The 19,414-nt window shown below is 41.2% G+C and overlaps 2 protein-coding genes across 2 annotated transcripts in view; one reads left to right on the top strand and one right to left on the bottom strand.

Annotated features, from left to right (window-relative positions):
• Positions 1 to 8,306, bottom strand: part of EIF3H (eukaryotic translation initiation factor 3 subunit H) — an 83,617-nt gene extending 75,311 nt beyond the window's left edge. Inside the window, exon 1 of the mRNA XM_068163239.1 lies at positions 8,156 to 8,306. Within this exon, the coding sequence (XP_068019340.1) occupies positions 8,156 to 8,275 (120 nt within the window). The 5' untranslated portion in view covers positions 8,276 to 8,306. The remainder of the gene's footprint in view (positions 1 to 8,155) is intronic.
• A 6,245-nt stretch (positions 8,307 to 14,551) lies between these two features.
• Positions 14,552 to 19,178, top strand: UTP23 (UTP23 small subunit processome component). Its single transcript, XM_068163238.1, has 3 exons — positions 14,552 to 14,772; positions 17,073 to 17,247; positions 18,151 to 19,178. Exons 1-3 carry the CDS (start codon positions 14,585 to 14,587, stop codon positions 18,532 to 18,534), a joined length of 747 nt encoding a protein of 248 aa, XP_068019339.1. The 5' UTR covers positions 14,552 to 14,584; the 3' UTR covers positions 18,535 to 19,178.
• The last annotated feature ends 236 nt before the right edge of the window (positions 19,179 to 19,414 follow it).

The following is a 19,414-nucleotide window of genomic DNA, read 5'->3' as shown; positions in this document are numbered from 1 at the left end:
AGAAACATTTTTATAAGGCAGCCCCAGGATTTCAATCGTATGAGCAGGAGGGCATGAGATATTATTAGCACACAATTAGGAGGTAGTGATAGGGCTGTAATAAGACTAACATCCAAAATTCTGCTAGCTGCAACTGAGATGGAGTATTTCCCCAGGACTACTTAGTGTATTATTTCTCCTATTTCACAAATCTCACCAAATTCAAATCTTTTGAAGACATTCAGTACTTTAGACAACCTTCATAAATTGCTAAAACCATTTATATTTATTATTTTTAATGAAATCAATACCTAACCATCATTTCAAGAATGAAATCTGATTAATATACTCCTACAGTGCACAACATATGGAAACTATATAGAAACAGTAAAGGCAGACACTGTTTCACTTTCCATTCAATGCAGAGCCTTATGCTTATACTTCAACATACAGCTGATAAGTATGTTTGTGTATTAGTCAATCACCATGATTCAAGTAGTCACGGTGCTCACTGAGCTAGCAGTGTATTTCTAAGTAAAAGGTTTTTCTCTTCAATATCAACTTCTAGCAGCTTCTTATAAAAAGATTTAAAGATGACAGCCAAAAGCAGCAGTAGAAAATTTTATTTAACAGCCTATTTTTTATATCAGATTGTGCCAAACTTATCATTTTGAAGTTGAAGAAAAACTGCAAGATAGTTACCCTTATCTATTTGACCTTCAAAAATTAGTAAAATAAGGCAGAGCTAGATGGGGAGAAGGGAGTGGTGGATGAGCTGAAACTACTGCTCTTTTTCAAAGACCATACCCTGCAAAGCAGAACTGGAATAAAAATACTACTTATGGGCGTGTCTGAAAATCACAACTTCCACATGTATTCAACATATGCTTCCAAGAAACTAGTAAAATCCCTACTGGACACGACTTCCATGTCATTTTAATAATTTACTACCTTCTGTGAAACAATTTTTTCCACATTTAAGCACTGGTGAATGCTTGGTTATGTGCTAAGGGGCTGCAAGAGACAGATCCACCTAGTAACAGGTAGTGCAATCCAGAGAACCAAGCCTTGACTGAGATTCAGTTTTCCTTCTGACTTAAAGTATAAAATTGAGGAAGAGACAAAAGTCTGTTTGTTCATTTCAGCTTCCCCATCTTTCAAATACAGGTAAGACTTCCCTTTGTATCACCATCTGACAGCCATGTGAAAGCCACTTCCCAAAGAGCTCCATTTCTATTAACAACTACTGTGACGGTAAGATTAAAAACAACCACTCTGATTTTATCACTTAGAGCACCAATGGATAAGGCTTTTAGATTGTTCCCAGAAAGTCATGATAGTTGCAGTAAATACTCTATTTGTCATCTAAAGTCATAAAAGCATGAAAACATACTTTCTTCATTTCTAATAATGCAATAGCAAAAAACAACTGAGTCCTAAGTGCTCAATACTCAGCCCTCTGTTAATGAAGAATTTTATCAATGAGTTTGCTTCTTTTCCTCAGATGGAAAAAACCCCAAATACTGACAAGAAGTGACTTACACCTCCAACCATGATCATAAATAAGAAGGGGACTACACTTGCTTAATATGAATAGGTATGTATATTGTATATTGCATATTGCACAGACAGGATGTGAAGCAAATGGACTGTAAAGCAGGATATGATGTTTAAGCACAACCAAACCAGAGACCGATGAGCCTTATATGCTCAAACATGCTAACTCTTTTTCCAGTAAAAGACACAACATTTACACAAGAATTAACCTGTGATTGCATGCACACAGCAAAATTCAAGTGCATCTTCAAACTTCAGCAAGTAAATAAGTCTCTATGCTGACTTTAAAAGCAGACTAGGCAAAAGAAATTAATGAAATGCTTTTTTCAAACAAGTAGCCACATACAAGTCCTTCAAGAATATCTCCACACTTACTCCTAAATAGTGTTGTGTAAGAATGCTACCAGACATTATCCAAGTTAGGTACGTTATATTGCCTTTGCTCAGTTCTCTTGATAGTAGATTACCAGGTAATCTTACAAAAAAATATTCTTCTACAAGCCCAAAAATTTCCAATTTATTACACTGACAATTTATTTTCTTTCCATTAAAATCATACCATGTTGTTATGTGGTAACAAACTGCTAAGCATTATTTCTGAAGGAAGTTAAACCAGGTACCACATCTCTTCAATCCTCATGCTGGCTGAAAATTAAAGTATGTAAGAAGAACACCATGCTCCAAAGTGTGTCATCACTGAGCATGTATTTTGAGCACCTGTGTAAATGTGGAAAAATAACACACAAAGCAATCATACAAAAAAATGCCTCTAGAAGCTTTAATACCATCCACAGAAACAATAAGCTGAAAATACATCGACTTTTTTCAAAGATAAGGGGCAAAAAATGGAAGACTCACTCCTTTTTTAATGAGGCTGCTCATAAAGTCTGTAAAATTATTTAAAGGGTGGAACAAAAAACCCTAAGATATAAGGCATAAAAGATGTTCATTTTATACATAAGGCCTTTCAGTATAGGTACCCGCTGCTTTTTCTACTTCTGGCCTGCTGCATCTCGTATACTTCCCTCAATTACACCATGCTGCATGTCAGCTACAAAGCTCTACTTTTGTTACAATAAACTGGAAACAAGAAGAGGGTATTTAACATGTTTCACTGTGCAAGAGGACATAATGCATTGTCTCAGCAACAAAGTCAGTCGCCTCCCAACTCACAGGTGGCCAAGTCAAATTTAACACCTAAATAAGAGACAAAGCCAATGCTTATTGTCACATTTGTTTCCGACTTAACGTTTTAATCATTAACATGCAGTAAATTATCTGCAGGATATTTGGTGGAAACACTCTTTTCCTTGGTATTAACAGTCAAACAAGCATCACAAGAGTGCAATTTACTGTTTTCAACAGACACACATACATAACTACAAGGCAAGGCATCAATTTGATATGCACTGAACAGGAACAAAAAACAATGGAAAGTTTAACTACTGATGACAGCAGCATAGAGGGCAACACATTATTTCTCCTTGCACACTGAGGGGGGGAAAAAAAAAGGCTGCTCTGAAATAATATTTTCCCCTTCAAGTCTTGAAGTGTAATACTGTTCAACACATTATAGCCACCTCCACATTTAGATTAACTCCTTTTGTCAGCACACTAGTTTCACGGCATGAAGCGATACCAGATGTTCTGGTTTTAAATGCCTCACTAGAGTATACTTACACTGACACGTAGTAGATGCTGAGTGCACCAACACACTCTTACAAATCATTTAAAGTTTGTGCTCTATCAGCAAGTATACCTGATATTCATTGACAAAACATACTGAAATTTTAATCCTCAGACCGTGATGTGGGTGCTTCACTAAGCCTGAGAAGTGTTATATTCCAAGAAGGCTTTTGCCCCTTCAACTTGCTATTCCCTAACAATGCTCTCTTCTTAATGGAAGCACGGATTATGTGTCAGAAGTTCCCCTCTGGTTTAGATTCATGCAATTCATTGTACCTCAAGATTAATAGAAAGTACATACGTATCACTCAACTAATACAAAACATTTCTGTCCTCTCCATGGTTCAAGGCATCCATGAACACATCAAGCTAGTATAAAATTCACACACTAACGCTCCGTGCCAGCAGAACCCCATCTAAATTTTCAGGGAAACAGGGCAAGTAAAAGTCAAAGAGATTAAACTTCAACTTAAAATTCCATTGGATTCCTTTGGAGGAAACACAAAACACAATGCAGCCTGAAGGACATTATACTCTAAAATGCTGTTTTACAGCTCTGCAACATCAAGAAACTGTACAGAGAACACAGGCAGAACACACAGTCTGGGCATTCTTGTGAAGTCCTCAAAAAGGGTAAAGGAGAAGTGAAAAAAGCACAGGAACAGCTAGGAAAAGTACAATCTTCACAACTGAAGAAATATCATAAAAATTAGCCAGGTCAATGCAGGCTCCACTATTATTACTAATTATTCAAACACTAAGGAAATGGATCACTTTCTTTCCAAGAATACCAAGAGTTGACATTTTTAAAAGTACTTAAACATTTGTGAGATGAGTATCAAAAATCAATTTTCAGTAGAGAGGGTACTTGATTTCATTTACAATGATCAAACATATCATCCTAAAGAGCTCCTCACCCAAGAAGCTAAGCTTTCCCTATTAATAGCTGGGGATACAAGTCTATCCAACATATGCTGGTAAATGGCTGGTAATAAGAAAACAAGGCAAAAGCAACTTAAGATACTACAACTACAGGAACTAATGAGCAACAATGTTAGGGTGGTTTTAAAAAGGTAGACTTACATGGTTTTATGTATGTTTAAAAAAAAATGAAGTTAAGAACCTGTACATACCATAGATGAGAATACAAACCATTAGGCACACTACTACCATCACCAAATCAGAGATGATGTAAGGAAGCTTAAAGTAACAATCTGATTAAATCAGTCATATCTGACACAAGAGAAACACCTACACTATGGCCACACTTGTGCAAATGCAAAGCCTACAACTTCTACCCATCTCTTGACATATTTATGTTTTAGCCAATGTATATTTGTATTTAATATAAACAAAATGACATGGATAGCTAAAGGCTTAGCTTAAGTTCTCTACAAGCTTTAAGAAGCACATCTAAATACATTCTCAAAGACTCGTAGAATTAAGTAGCTTCAACAAATATTACCTGGCAGTATTAATATGGCCTCTAATTCTCATCTTTAAGTTTGATGACCTAAAGATTCAGCAATCTTTCATCCTTTGCTATCCATGTGCTTTTCTGCACATAGGCTAAGATAATTGTGTATTGGATCACTTCAAGGAAAACTTTTTATCTCAACATGCACTCTCAATCCAGAGTGTTTTTTATGTTACTTTTCCCTCCAATCCACAGGGTTGAGGGAGGTTGTGAGAGCAAGTTGTGCTAACCCAGGCCTGATCTTAATCTCTTTAAGGGACATGTCAGTTCATCTCTGCCTTCAGTTTTACATCTTGCCTGATATCACTACTAAAATTGTGAAAACTGCAGAAATATGCCAAGGAGGCTACTTTAGTTGCTACTTTAGAAACTAGAGAAAGGTTAGAAGCTGCATTAAAAAAAAAAAAAAAAAAAGGTCTAGAAAAATCTCAAAGATTTCATGGAAATTCAGAATCCCTTATTAGGATTACACTGTTTCCTAGTACTTCTGATAGGGTAACTTAAAAACTGGAGAATCTACATGCTGCTTCATTAAGCAAAACTAAACTTCCAGTTATCCTAGGAATACAAGAGTACAAGTTCCCAAGATCAGGTTAAGTAGCAACAGGAAGCCAGCCAGCAAATGAAGAACAAGAGACTCACACCACCCTACAGCCAGCAATCTGCTACTTCCAGTACCACAATGTAATACTAAGCCTAACTAATGTTATACCACACATATGGCTATCTTGTTGAAAAGAACACAAATACTGCAAAAGTAAATTCTGAACAGTTACTACAAACATGAAACAAGATTATTCTGCACCGACAGAAAATATATATTTAACATAAGCTTTTTCTAAGCTTCACATGAGGAGGAGAAAGGGTAGCACAACTCTCTGTTCCTACTGTTTATGAGTAACACATGAAAGGAAAGAACATAAACTTTCTTCCCAGTTGCTCATTTTTCCTGCTGAATGCAGAAGTAGTAGCAGACACAAATGTAATGTATGCCTTTAGAAAGCACTTCATCCAATGTAAAAAAGCTGTACATGGACAGATTTAAGAAGGTGTAAGCTCCAGTTAGGTCCAAAAGCCTACTGCAAACCAAGCTGCAAAAAGCCAGTCATGACTTTTTATTTTCCCTTTCCAGTTTTTATACTATTAAAAGCATCACTTGTTCAGCTGTGATTACTGCAGATGGATACTATAAAACTTACAACTACTGTTTCTAAGAACTCCAGAAGGTGTTTAGGAGTCTTCATAAAGCTCCTCATAGTCAAAATCATTCACAAATTAAAGTTATCAGGGAAGTGCTAATCTCTCAAAGTAGGAACATAAAAAAGCAGCTTGCCCACAGCCACACAGAAAGAAAGAAGGAAAATTAAAAGAGAAAAATATCTTATGCATGTGATCACCACTTCTGGGAACACACATTTTCTTTGGCCTACTTCAGTGGAAGGAACATGATGGAATCTCCTATTCAGATCTGTACAACACAAAGCGAAGACAACAAAACGTGATGCATTTGCACTCATCTTCTGGTATTTTTCTGAAGATGGTCAAAACCAAATACATGAACTGCTACATCTCCTTCAAAAGGAAATAAAACCCCACACATTATAATTCTGAATTTCTGGAGGGTTATTCCTAATTTCTTCAGAAGACTAGATCACATGTACTGGAAACTGCCTTCACCATAGGTTTATTTGTTAAGCATAATTTTTCTGACACATTGCTATATGAACAAAAGTTCCACATGAAAAAAATGCAAGCCATGTGATACTTTGTTTGCTGAACCAATAAAAGCTGAATCAGCCCAAGCACTTCATGATGGCATAAACCAGTGACATATTAGGACTTTCCCTAACATGTAACTAAACCTGTGTTATCCCTTAAAATTGTACAAATTCTTACATACCCTACACGTCCCTCTCAGCAATCTAGAGCAAACACAGGCTGCCACTACTAACCTCTGTTGATAAATAAACCCAAAGCAGATTACAATACTGTCTTAAAGGAGTAACAGAAATCTCATATTTCTCTTCATTACACTGCCTAAACTGCAATACCCATTCAATAATTCAGAGAATGATCAGTTCCAACTCAAAGATGCCTTATTTAACAAACCTCAACAGCTCTGCATCCATATTCAATCAGTGTCTTTTTCTGTGTTATAAAAGAAACTGGATAGAGTCAAATTTATTTGATATTGCAGTCAAGCTGGATGAAGAATACCATCCACTTCTGCTTATCACACCTCACAAAATGCATTCCTAATTCAGAACTGTTAATGTAACTATATGCATGCATAATCTGCCTGCTATAAATCTCTCAAAAATTAATCAGAAAGCAAAACCAGGTTCAAGCTATTGAAACCAGAATACAACAGCAGTGGGGCAGAACTACCTGCCCCCAGCCCACTGGTCACACTTCTTTTGGTGAAGCACAGAATATTGTTGAACTTCGGGGCCGCAAGCACATGCTGATAGCTCATGTCCCAGTCTTCATCCATGACCATCCCCAAAGTCTTCTCCATAAGGCTGTTCTCAACCCCTTCATCTCCCAGCCTGTATTGACACGAAGGATTGCCCTGATCCAGGTATAGAGATTGCACCTGGCTTTGTTGAACCTCTTTAGGTTCCCAGTCATGACTGGATACTGTCACTAAATGCCAAGTGGGCTTCAAAGCTTGCCTCAAAATGAGAATCTTCCTTCTCCTTACTGGTGTACTGGTTCTCCTTCACACTTCAGCTGTACAGTGGTCTGGTGACATTTGGGAAAGATAATGAAGAAGCAACAAACATTTCTATCCTTATACATAGTTTTCTTCTATTTCATCTCATTGTGAGTAGCATCAATTGTACGAGACATGAATCAACACAAAAACATCCAGCAGCAAAGCCAAGAACCGACTTCAGTAGACACTCTTCTACTTGAGGTCAGCAAGGAACAACTCAACTAGGATAGCTTCATTCTCTAAACCCCTTCCATCCATCATTTTCTTGTATTTCTCATTAGTAAAAGACAGTAGGTGCTAGTGGTCCTAACACAGAAAGCAAAAGGCACAAGGGATGATGAAAAAACACACCATGCTTGTCAACTGTTACTCGTGTGTATTTTTCAACAGTCTAAGGTATGAGGGGTGAAACAGAAAAGCCTGGCACCAGCACAGCAGAAGTTAGAATACGAGTAAAAACTATTTACTCCTGTCATGTCCCGGCCTTGGCTTCTACACGGGAGGGTGTCACTCCCCTCAGCGGGGAGGGACATGCACAGAGGGACTCTGACTACGGATTGGGAAACTCGGGAGGATGAAATCCTTGGGGACGCCAGGCGACCCCGGTGCCGGGACGGACACTGTCGCTCGGCCACGACACCGCCCCATAGACGGGGCCAGCCCCGCCGGCAGCTCCACGCGGCCGCGGCCTCTCCGCCCGCCCCTTCGCCAGCAGTGGCCCCAGCCCCTCCGCTCACCAGCCCGTCGATCTGCACTTGCTTGACGGCTGAGTCGCCTGTAGCGGCGGCCTTGCCTTTGCCTTTCGAGGCGCCAAAGCCGCTGCCGGCAGCTCCGGAGCCTTCCTTGCGCGACGCCATCTTTCCCCTTGCACCGGCCGGAAAGAGAAAAATGAAACAGCGGAAGCGACGGCGAAAGCGCGGCGGCGCACGGCGAAGCGGCTCCGGAAGCCCGCGCGGAATCCCGGCGGGAGGCGCAAAGTGTAGTGGCGCCGCGGGGTGCCGCGCGCGAGTGCCGTGGCGGGATTCCTGCGCGGCCTTCGTGCGGGGCAGCTCGGCCCTCGCTGGGCCTGGCCAGCCGGCGCGCAGCCCAGATGTGCCTTTCGCTGGGCGCCGGTGGCCATCCTAAGTCACCGAGCTGGGACGGGAGAGGGGCTCTTCCTCTACCCTCCTCTCCACGTGCTCGCTGGCGCCTGGCAAACCTTTTCTGAGAGCCTGGGAATCTCGGGCCGTGCATGTGCGTGGCTTCCACGGGCGATTCTGATGCTAAACGGACATACAAAGTTACAGCCATACCACTGGGCTAGACTTGGCCAGTGGGCTGCAGTGAGGGTTCCCCAGCAGGGCTGAGGGCAGCTCTGCTCGGGGCTGGGGGGACATGTACATCTAATAAACCATCTTGAAGGGAAAAGCTTTGGATTTTAAGCTTTAAAAAGCAAGACTCTGGTGGAGCTAAATGTCTTTAGGACGAGGGTGTCCTCAGTGCACTGAAGGGATGCACAATTTTAACGTTTGATACAAACCAACCCCTCAACTATCAATTATTAATCTTGTGTCCAGGAAAGGGTTTATTTAAGTGTGGTATTAAAGACTGGTCTTGCTTTGTTGTTTTTTGTTGTGGGGTTTGGGTTGGGTTTTTTTAAATACCCTAAACCCTACACATTCTCCTGAAAGATGGAATGGGCTGTGAAAGGCAGACCCACCCAACACTCCAAAGCTCCCCAGGCACTGCCACACATACGGCCTCATAAAAATTCAACCTTAGCAATGTATCTGATGCTAATTTCAAACTGGGAGATGGGAGCATACTTGCCAACATCAATACAAAGATGTATCTGCGTTTCCCAGCAGATGCAGGCACAGCATTTACCTGTTCCTACAAAACAGCTTTTAAGTGTCACAAAAATAGGCCCTGCCAGCTGCCTGCTTTAGGACTAGAAGTTGTTCAAGCAATTAATCTAGTGTAATAATCATCCCCCACATGGCAAACCTATCACTGACCAGATCTGCACTAATAAGAGACCTAGATACCTACTTGAGATGAGAACACCTTGTGATAGATGTCTGAAGTTACGTGTGATGAATCCCATTTCCCTTTGGGAAAAAAAATCTGTTAAATGAAGTTCAAGAGTGAAGTTTAGAATTGCAGCATCACTGAGGTCAAATGTGTCTTGTGCCCCAAAGAGACTGAAGTATTCATGTGCAGCAGGATTAGAGCACTGTGCTAAAAAGTAGTTTTGTAGAGAGGCTGATGCAATAATGACCCAGAGTTTCAAGGCAGCATGCTGTGGCCAATGAGATGTTGCAAATTTGAGTCCTACCCGTAGCAGGTTTCCATGACTGAATGCTACATTCCCACTGACATTGCCCCTATTGAAGTTATTTTTAGAGAACAAAGTTGGTTGATTCAATATTAATATTTCATTTTGCTGCTATACATACATGCGTATCCAGTTTAAATTTACAAATATCATCAAACAGCTTTAAAGAAAACTGTGATTAGAAAACAGTATTATGGTGGCTTTCAGCTTCAGTCTATGGACTGATAGAGATCTGAGGGCTACTTTAAAGATGCTGGTGAAAGGTATTTACCTAGGAAAAAAAAACATCTGGAAAAGAATGAAAACAAGGCATATGACAAGTTTGGTATATTATTCTTCCCTATCAATTTTGGAACAGAAACTCAATGTAATTTAAAAAGGGGGGAAAAGCAAAACCAAACCAAACCAAAAAAAAACCCAAACAAGACCAGAACCCGCCCAAACCAACAAGTAGCTACAGCACAGAACAACAGCATGTTCAAAGACATTGCTGTGGGCACGCAAAATACCTCTAGTTGAGGGACTGGCATAGGACTTAGGTTACTTAGTGCACTGCCAGAATAATTCAGTCAATTTGGTTAATTATGATTACGAGAAAAATGAAGCACAAATATCAACTTCCTACTTTACAGGACTCGTCAGATCACTGGAGGGAAGAGACCAGTGCAAATACTGAATAGGAGGCCATAAAAAGCATTTCAGACTGAAAAATTTTAGCAACATTGCCCAAGCTAGTCAGGGAAACCACAAAACAGAAGACTTCCCTCACAAAGTATTTTCTAAAATTCAAGTAGTGCACAAACTTCATTAATAATTTGTGAGTGATACTCTAAATCAAAACACAGCTGGAACTAAACAAAACTGCTTTATTCTCCAGTCCTGCGTAAGTAAAACCTTTCAATAATTCAGGTGTAATTTCTCCCTACAATGCTGCTACACTCTATCAGTGCTATGAGCAGAACTAGTGTTGCTAATGGAAATTATCTGATTAAGGGTTCAAAGATGTAATCCCTTCCAAACTATCAGACTAAGGGCTAAAACAACTTGAATTATGTTTGTGTATGCTGCAGGCTAAGACCCTGCACATGAATAGTTACCAGAGACAGGCTAACCTGCAATGACTTGTTACCACTTCTAAATGGGGTCATGTCTGAATTCTGTTTTCCCTTCCTACCCTCTCAGCAATTCCAAATATTTCTAAACATAATGAACAACTTAATTTCATTATCACAAAGTATAGAGGAATAGGGAAGAATCACTTAGAATGCACATACAGCAGTCTGTACTTGCACTGAGACACACCACTGCCTCAAATACAAAGTTGTGCTAATAACTACAATTGCTTAAACCAACATTAATTATCTACAAAAAGGAATTGTTTCCAGAAAAACAATCTCCAAAACCTGATGGCAACGGATTCTCCTGACAGAGATGTAAAATTGCCTTGTAATAACCTGCACCCTTACAGAAGTCTGAAGTTCAGAAAAGCTTGTTTTTCTTGGAGGTGAGGTATTCAAGCTTAAACTTTCAGATGTCAACAGGGGCTCATAGCACATCTCCATATGAACATAACACTGACCTTTTTACAATGTGCCATTAATACAGAATCATAGAACTGTTAGGGTTGGAAGGGACCAGTTCCAACCCCACTGCCATGGGCAGAGACACCTCACACTAGATCAGGTTCCCCAGAACCACATCCAGCCTGGTCTTAAAAACCTCCAGGGATGAGGCGTCTACCACCTCCCTGGGCAATCTGTTCCAGTGCCTCAACACCCTCATGGGGAAGACCTTCTTCCTAACATCCAATCTGAATGTACCCATTTCTAGTTTTGTTCCATCCCCCGTAGTCCTATCACATCCTGATACCCTAAAAAGTCCCTCATCAGCTTTCTTGTAGGCCCCATTAAGATACTGGAAGGCCACAATTAGGTATCTTCAGAGCATTCTCTTCTCCAGACTGAACAGCACCAACTCTTTCAGTCTGTCCTCATAGGAGAGGTGCTCCAGCCCTCTGATCATCCTCATGACCCTTCTCTGGACATGTTCCAGCACATCCAGATCCTTCCTGTAATAGGAGCTCCAGAACTGGACACAGTGCTCCAGGTGGGGTCTCACCAGAGCAGAGCAGAGTGGGAGAATCACCTCCCTCGACCTGCTGACTATGCTTCTCTTGATGCATATGTAATATACCTACTCTGCCTTAGCAGGCAGGTGCATTGCTTAAAAAAAGAATTGTCTAACATCTTTTCTGTGTAAAGTAAGGTTTGTATTTGAGAGAAGTGTACTGAATATATGCCTGCACTTAATCCATTACTTAAGTTCAAGTAAAAAGCTTGTTCTACATAATTCTACACATGACATGGTCTTTTTGCTGCTTTTGAAGTCCCTTTCTTATTCCCAGAATGCCTCTCACATATCACTCTCAGAGTGAGAATCCTTATAACAAGCATCTGTTTTGGGTGGACCATGGCCAACAGCCAAACACCCACCCAGCCTTTCACTCAGTCCCCTCTCCCGCAGGATGGGGAGAAAATAGGAGGAAGGCAAAAAGACTTGTGTATCACATTTCAGAAGTGATGGGACAGACAAGATCTATTAAATGCTCATTCTCTTCTCTCCTTTATTAAAAAAAAAAAAAACAAAACACAACACCCCACCCCACCCCCCCCCACCCCCAAAAAAAAAGTGTTTGGGAGAAGATATATCAGGAACTCTCAGGTCTCTCCAGTAGATGCAGTTTTCTTGAGTACATGTTATTACTCTTCCATTAACTACAGTTATACTCAGTAGTGCTGCATACCATGCACAGGTAATTCCAAATACCAACTACAACTTCAGGAAACAGCACTGTGTATAAATCTTGTGTAATACAGGGGGTTCAGCCATCTGTATTCTGCTGATGACAGCATTTTAAGGAAAAGAAATATCCCCTGGCATATCAGCTCCATGTTAAAAAAGTTCTCACTGATAAATACAGTAGCACTTTACACCTACTTTGTTCAGATATCACTGATCACATCACCAGATGCAAATCATTTAAGTCAGGCCTTTTCTATACTTGTCTACAGCATCTACAGGATTCTGTTTCACTGATAAAGAACAACCTTTAGTGCCAGATATTCCAGTGCTTAATATGACCTCACACAGAGGAGCTCAGTGTGAAAATGTAGTAGCAGGCTACATAACTACATGGACATTTTATGCCAACAAATGTTTAAGTACTATTACTTACCATGAGACTGATTGTGACTCTAGAAGTTATTGGTACTAATACTGAAGTTGATTCCACTTTTGTTTTTTCCCAATTTTCTTGAAGAGAATCAAAGTGAGGAAATTGGTGATATTGGATTTTTTATTTGAAATAGAAAATGGAAAGTAATAAGGTGCAAAAGTGATAGAAAAACAGTAAAGGTAGGAACTGCAGCAGAACAGAAACCCCCAGGGATAAACATGAAATGCAATAAAGGAACTACAGGACCAGAATGTGAGCTTTGAAAATTCAATTTCTTTTCTGTAAGAATGGAGGTTTCAGATGCCAACATGGTTTCAGCCATGCTCTTAGACAGGCAACCTTTTAGCATTTGCTTGACTAAATGTAAAAGCACCACTACAGTAATACCTGGATAAAGACCGGTGAATTAAATATTGTGTCCATCTATATCCAAGATACTCATGAGCACACACAACTGTCTCCTAAGATAGCTGGAAAGACGGATTTAATGACAGAATACTGTCAACAGCATAATCAGACCCCATGGAAAATAATCACCTGGGGTTTTTTCCACCCTTCTTGTCCTTTTAATGCATAGAGTCTCAATTCTCTGATAAATCTTCCCACTTAAACATTTTACTTTCTAGAACAGCAAATAAATGAGCTGTTTTTCAGTTTTCTCTTTAACACTAGCAGATGTTGCCCATGTCTGTTTGCAAGCAGAAAGACCAGTATGACAGCTGGGTATTTGCTTACATGACCCTAGAGTAGTCTGACTGATTACAGCTAACTGGCAGGTACCTGCAGGTGGTTTTTTTGCTTGCAGTACAGTTGTCTCTGGCACAGAGATGCCTTGTTACACCTGCATAGCAGGACAGCTGTCTCTAAATGCTGTTTTGGTGGTGATAGCACATCCCTTTGCCTGCCTAAAATGCAGACATTAATTTCAGCTTCCTAACTGCACAGTGTCTGGTGTGCTCCTGTTTTCAACCTGGACAGGGAGAGGTTTGGGCAACATAGGTTTCTGAAAGCTATTTCCCCAGACTGCAGTGAAATTGATTTGGGGGTAAGTACTACTAAAATGTTTATTATATGCTTCTCAATTTTGAGCACAGACCTTATGCTGGTGCTTAATACAGGCAAAGAACGTAAACAGAGGTTGAAGGAAAGTATGCCAATGCATAATTAAACTACAGTCTCTCGGACAGTAATTCTAATTAAACCATTCGAGTGCATTAGGGGGGGAAAAAAAAAAAAAAATGAAATCGCATCTATTTATGGTCTTAGCGAAGGGCAGGCGCTAGCACAGCACCAGAGAAGGCAGAGTAATGAATTCGTCTGCAGGTGATCGGTGTGTCGCGCCGCGGACCCGGCGGCTCCCCCGGGCCGCCCTTCACGGCAGCCTGGCCGCCTAGGCACAAGGGAGCCAGGCGCGGGCCGTGTCTGCCACTTTCCGCGGCGGGATGGCAATCGCAGGCCTCGCCAAGCCACAGAGACGACCCTCGCAGGCAGGACGCTCACCCCGGCTTCATCTTTCCCAGACCCCAGCACCAGGCAGGGCAGTGGAAAGCCCAACCCGGCCCCGCCCCACTCGGCGGCAGGGCCCAGCGCAGCTTCCGGGCGGGCAGCGGCACCATGAAGCTGCGGCGGCAGAAGCATGCCAAGAAGAACATGGGCTTCTACAAGCACAACTTCCACTTCAGCCAGCCCTTCCAGATCTTGCTGGATGGCACCTTCTGCCAGGCCGCGCTCCGCAACAAGATCCAGATCCGGGAGCAGTTGCCCGGCTACCTCGGCGGGGCCACACAGCTCTGCACCACCCGGTAAGCCTCTGCCGCATGGAGCCAAAGCGGGGCGGGCAGCAGCCGCGCCGCGCATGCCCGGGAGCCCCGGAACGAGGAGAGCAGCGCATGCGGGAGAGTTGCTGTCACGGCCATGGGTCCTCGGGGTGGGCCTTGAGGGACTCTAGGCTGGCGTGGTTATATGGCGAGGGCGGTAGCTGTAGTGAGGAGGCAGCACTGTGGGCCGCAGTTAGCGTGCAGGAGAGCAGGAGCTTCTTTCAGGACCAGCCGCCTTGCCGATGTTGGCAGAAACTGTTGAGGCATTGATGAGGTGGGGTGAGAAGTAATCCCCATGTGTGAGGGATGCCTGGATGGGCTTTGTCCCACTCACAGCGTCTTCTTGGCAGAGTGAGAACAGAGGCAAATCTCTTGGACAGGGAAAGAATTGCTGGTCGTCTGGAGTTTCAGCCTGCCAATACAGGGTTCATAGAACCATAGAATTTTTACTGTTGGAAGGCGCCTCAATGATCATGTAGTTCCACCCTCCCCTGTCATGGGCAGGGACACCTCACACTAGATCAGGTTGCTCAGAGCCACATCCTGCCTGGCCTTAAAAACCTCCAGGGATGAGGCTGCCACCACCTCCCTGGGCAACCTGTGCCAATATCTCACCACACTCATGCTGAAGAACTTCTTCCTAACATCCAATCTGAGTCTATTCATTTCTATTTTTGTTCCATTCCCCCAATTCTGTGATTCTAAGACAGCTGGAAAGATGGATTTAATGACAGAATACTGTCAACAGCACAATCACATCCCATGGAAAATAATCACCTGGTGTTTTTCACACTTAGGGTTCTTCCCACAGTAGCTATTTTTAAGGGAGAACAGGGTGTGCTAGACAAAACTGGATGTCTGCATGCAGAATTTAAGTTGCCTTGAAGTTGCCTTTGTTTTTACTTGACTTTGTATATTGTCTGTGATAAAATCTTCCTGATCTGGGTTTCTGCAAAGACAGAATAACCAGCTGTCCATCTTGGAGGCAAGTACTGAAGATATCAGGAGGATGTATACCCCAGCCTGCAAAAATTACACATTGAGCCATCTTTCAAAGCATACAAAAGTGGCCCATGCCTCTAGATAGTAGAAAGGACCAAGTGGTGATGACTTTAGCTGTGAAAGGTTTGCAAATCACTTTAATCCAATGTGTATTGCAGTCATGTCTAAATGTCACTTCCTGCTTCCTTCTTTCAGCAATACCTGTTGGTCTTTTTGACCTATTTTCACTTAGGCTAGCTTAATGGACTTGTTTTCCCTGCTGACAGAATGTTAAGTTGGTGAGGCAGAACCTCAGTGACGTGACAACTGTCATGTGGCTGAGGGAGCTGGGGTTGCTTAGCCTGGAGAAGAGGAGGCTCAGGAGACCTTATTCCTGTCTTACAACTACCTGAAAGGAGGTTGTAGACAGGTGGGATTTGGTCTCTTCTCCTAGGCACCCAGCAACAGAACAGGAGAATGCAGTCTCAAGCTGTGCCAGGGGAAGTTTAGGCTCAAGGTGAGGAGAAAGTTCTTCACAGAGAGAGTGGTTTGCCGTTGGAATGTGCTGCCCAGGGAGGTGGTGGAGTCACCATCTGTGGGTGTGTTCAAAAGAGGATGGGATGTGGCACTTGAAGCCATGGTTTAATTAGTCATGAGGTGTTTGGTGATAGGTTGGACTTGATGATCTCTGAGGTCTTTTCTAACCTTGCTGATTCTATGACTCTATGACCAGAACTTCCCTGAGGAAATGAGCTAGCTTGCTGTTAGAGTCTTTGCAAAGATTGTCCTCAAAGGCTAAACATTCTTCTCTGGAAAGAAAAATAGTTGATGCCGTATCCCTGAAGCCATGTTTCAAGGCCATATATTCCTACCACTGCCCACATTTAATTGTAAGACTCAGTGGCTGAAGTAAGTTAAATTTCATCTGCTGTTCACTTCTGAGTATCCAAGCTAGCATCCACACAGACACTTCTGCATGGATGCTTTCCGGTGTGAGCGTCTGCTCCGAGTGCTGCTAACAGGAAGATTTTAGGTTTGCAATTTCTTGTCTAGTTGGAATGTTGGGCAACCATAAACTTACAGATTTTTAACCACATGAAATATGGAATCAAGGAAATCTTGCTGACATCTTTAGATAGGCTACTGCCTTCAGATTACCAGGTACCGTTTACAAATCACAGAACCTGAACAACTGGCCATTGCTCATTCCTAACTGATTCATGTCAACCTTCAACCTTTTGCCACTGTAAAAAAAAGTGTAGTAGTTTTCTCATTTAGAAATCACTGTTGCTTTTGGGTTTTAGATGTGTTATTAAAGAACTGGAATCATTGGGGAAAGCACTGTATGGAGCAAAATTAATTGCCCAAAGATCTGAAGTTCGAAACTGTTCTCACCACAAGGATCCTGTGAGTGGTTCAGCCTGTTTACTTTCCATGATTGAAGATGGCAATCCTCATCACTTCTTTATTGCTACACAGGTAAATGCTCATGGGAAATGTAACTCCATTTCATTTGAAGTGATCCTTGATACATAAGGAAACCTACAGGAGCCTGGATAATGAGCTTTTTAAGTAGCTCATGGGAATTAATCTTGTAAAGCTTTACTCACTCTTTAAATGTGTTTGTTAATTCTGAAGTAGGGAATCTTCTGTCTCACCTTCTAGGGTAACAAAAAAAATCTAGTTGTTCAAGTAAGAGGGTATAGGAAAAAGTGTAGAAAAACATACTGACCACATCCTGAGACATGAGGAAACAACTGATTAGTGTTCATTTACATACTGCTTGTGTGTGCATCTCCTGCCCTGAACCACCTTGGACCGTAGTCTGAAGAGTGGAATTAAGTGCTAAATGAGCATATAACTTCAGTGTTAAGAAATTTTGAAAGCTTTAACTAAATAAAGGTAGAGCCTGTGGACAAAGGAGAAAGGCAGGGATCTTTTTCTTAGCTCTCTTATTCAGACCATGTGTATAAATTATATAGAATATATATATATACAATGGTGTACAGTTGAATTCTGTACACTTACCTAAGATGCAAGTAGTTTAAAGTGGCTTGTAGAAGAAATCCTGTTGCTTCTTGTGAAGTGGTGGACTGCATGCCAATGAACTGGGACTTTTTCCTTAAAAATGCCTTTCTCTTTATACATGCAGTTAAAAAGAAAATGCTAACAGCTTTTCCACCACAAGTATACCTAATCAGAAGGAGAGAAATTGAAATTGAGATTGCTCTGAAAGGCAGCCACATGTATATTTACTAGATTAACTTTAGTTTCTTTTTCATAATGTAATTTATCTTCATAGTTTTGTATTAAAGTTATGTGCATCTGAATTGCAAATACCATTTAATCCCAAAATATTGACTCAGGTATTTAATTTTACAGGACCAGGAATTAGCAAACAGAGTGAAAAAGAAGGCCGGCGTTCCTCTCCTCTTTATTATTCAGAACACTATGGTGCTAGATAAACCTTCTCCTAAATCTTTGGCATTTGTTCAAAAGTTGCAGACAGATCAGCTTGTTCCAGAGTACCAGAAGCAAAGTATTGTGCAGCTCAAAGAAAAAGAAGGACTAGCTAAACAAGAAGGTGCAAAGAGAAGAAAACGGAAAAGGGCAGGTGGCCCCAATCCTCTCAGCTGTCTGAAGAAGAAAAAGAAAACACAGGAGGGTCAGGAGCCTTCTGCTGAGAAAAAGAAAAGAAGGAAAAGAAAACGAAATAGGGTTAAAGCAGAAGGCATGCAGTCAGTGCAGAAGAACGGAGAAGAGTAAAACCCATCATTATAAACAATGAAAGATGTGAATGTTACTTGAACTTTGCAAAAAGAAAGATTGCTATGCAATGAAATTGATAGTATCAATTATCTTACTATGAAGCAGTACTGCATCTCAACGTTTGCCGGTTATTTTCCTAGTAATTTATTCTGTTGTTTAGTAATTGGGATTGTGAGAAAATATTTAGGAACCCTCGTGGTTCATTATTCTCTCCAGCATCTTGATTCCTTCCAGAGAGTTCACATTGTCAGTAGCAATCTTTTCTAAATACTTCTTGGGGTTCATATGGGTTTGGGTGGGATACTAGACCTCTTTCTTCTGCTGTTCTTCCTAAAACTAGTCTTGACAGTTGTACTATTAAAGAATATGGAACTAACTTAAAAGAGCATAGTATCTTAATTACCTGTATTGTTTGAATACAAAAGTTAACTCTTTTGTGAAGTGTCCTCAACAAGTGCCTTCCAGCCTAAATTACTCTAAACTCTGTGTAAAACTCACATGTCTGTGTTCATGATGTGTATCTATTAAGAAAATCTTGGAGGGTGTGTGATTGTGTTGATACTCCTGACATCATAATGGCATCTTAGTGTGTCTAGTTTATCTTCAGTTTATTCTTCATTTATTAAATAGGATGAAAGCAACTTGAAAGTGCTAACTGAATTCCCTGGCTAACATCATCATTAGAGGATAGCACAGCTGTGGAGGAGTCCTGAAATACAACCAGCTCTCACCTGACTTCAAACTTTTCTCAGTGTGTTTCTGCTTAACTGAAATGTAATTCTTCAAAGGAAAGCTTTCTGTTTCTTCACCTACATGACTTAAAGCCATGTTTTTTAAATAGTCCTTCAGCCTACGTATTTTATGTTTACAAAGTAGT

This window comes from Melanerpes formicivorus, unplaced genomic scaffold, assembly GCF_026170545.1.
Source record: "Melanerpes formicivorus ecotype bairdi unplaced genomic scaffold, bMelFor1.0.p_v2 SCAF_71, whole genome shotgun sequence".
NCBI classification, from domain to species: Eukaryota; Metazoa; Chordata; class Aves; order Piciformes; family Picidae; genus Melanerpes; species Melanerpes formicivorus.
The sequence above is the reverse complement of the archived record's forward strand: the minus strand, read 5'-3'. Positions and strand labels throughout refer to the sequence as shown.

Excerpts from the sequence above, each read along its gene's own strand:
- UTP23 (XM_068163238.1), top strand. The coding sequence starts at position 14,585 with ATGAAGCTGCGGCGGCAGAAGCATGCCAAGAAGAACATGGGCTTCTAC. Across the intron at positions 14,773-17,072 it reads ACACAGCTCTGCACCACCCG|ATGTGTTATTAAAGAACTGG; the intron begins GTAAGCCTCTGC and ends TTTGGGTTTTAG. Across the intron at positions 17,248-18,150 it reads ACTTCTTTATTGCTACACAG|GACCAGGAATTAGCAAACAG; the intron begins GTAAATGCTCAT and ends TTAATTTTACAG.